General features: G+C 55.1%; 1 protein-coding gene across 1 annotated transcript; it reads right to left on the bottom strand.

Moving 5' to 3' along the window:
* Positions 1–341: 341 nt before the first annotated feature.
* Positions 342–815, bottom strand: LOC103063189 (histone H2A-like). Its single transcript, XM_007431309.2, has one exon. It carries the CDS (start codon positions 813–815, stop codon positions 342–344), a length of 474 nt encoding a protein of 157 aa, XP_007431371.1.

The raw sequence follows: 815 nt of genomic DNA, 5'->3' as shown, positions 1-815 counted from the left end.
AGATCTCCTAACAAGGCCATTCTGGGTCACATGACCAGGAGCCGGCTTAAAACGCGGCGGGTAGCTTTTTACACACGCGGCTGCACGACTGCTTGACAGGCCTCCCACTAGCAGATCGGGCTCGTTAATAACCCCCCCCCCTTTCCTATTGAGTTCAGTAGAACCTCTGCACGATTTTCTCCCCATTTCGTTAGGTTGAGAATTAAAACCACTCCTGCACGTTGAGTTCTTGCAACTTTGTTTAGCGCAGTGAAAAGCTCTTCCAAAAAGCCTGTGGGTGGCTCTGAAAAGAGCCTTTGGGTCTCAGTATTGTCCCCCGGGGCAGGGCTGTCATTTCGTCTTCACTGAACAGCAACAGGAGCGGCCGTCGGCTTGACGGCGACTTTGGGTATCTTGGCAGACTTGCTCACGCTGGTGGTGGGCTTGGAGCTAGTAGCGCTATGCAGAATTTCGGTTTTCTTCGGCAACAAAACCGCATGGATGTTCGGCAAGACGCCGCCCTGGGCGATCGTGACTCCCCCCAGCAACTTGTTTAATTCTTCATCGTTGCGAACCGCCAACTGCAAGTGTCGCGGGATGATTCGGCTCTTTTTATTGTCCCTCGCGGCATTGCCAGCGAGCTCCAAAATCTCGGCACTCAAATATTCGAGCACGGCAGCCAGGTATACCGGAGCGCCCCCTCCAATCCGCTCGGCGTAGTTGCCCTTTCGTAGGAGCCGATGAACTCGACCCACAGGAAACTGCAGCCCAGCTCTGGAAGAGCGCGATTTCGCCTTCGCCCGCGCCTTGCCTCCAGTTTTACCGCGGCCAGACAT

Source organism: Python bivittatus, unplaced genomic scaffold, assembly GCF_059951505.1.
Source record: "Python bivittatus isolate LINGU-HERP-01145 unplaced genomic scaffold, Pbiv_v1 ctg000080_np1212, whole genome shotgun sequence".
In the NCBI taxonomy this organism is placed as follows: domain Eukaryota; kingdom Metazoa; phylum Chordata; class Lepidosauria; order Squamata; family Pythonidae; genus Python; species Python bivittatus.
This window is presented reverse-complemented; position numbering and strand designations above follow the sequence as displayed.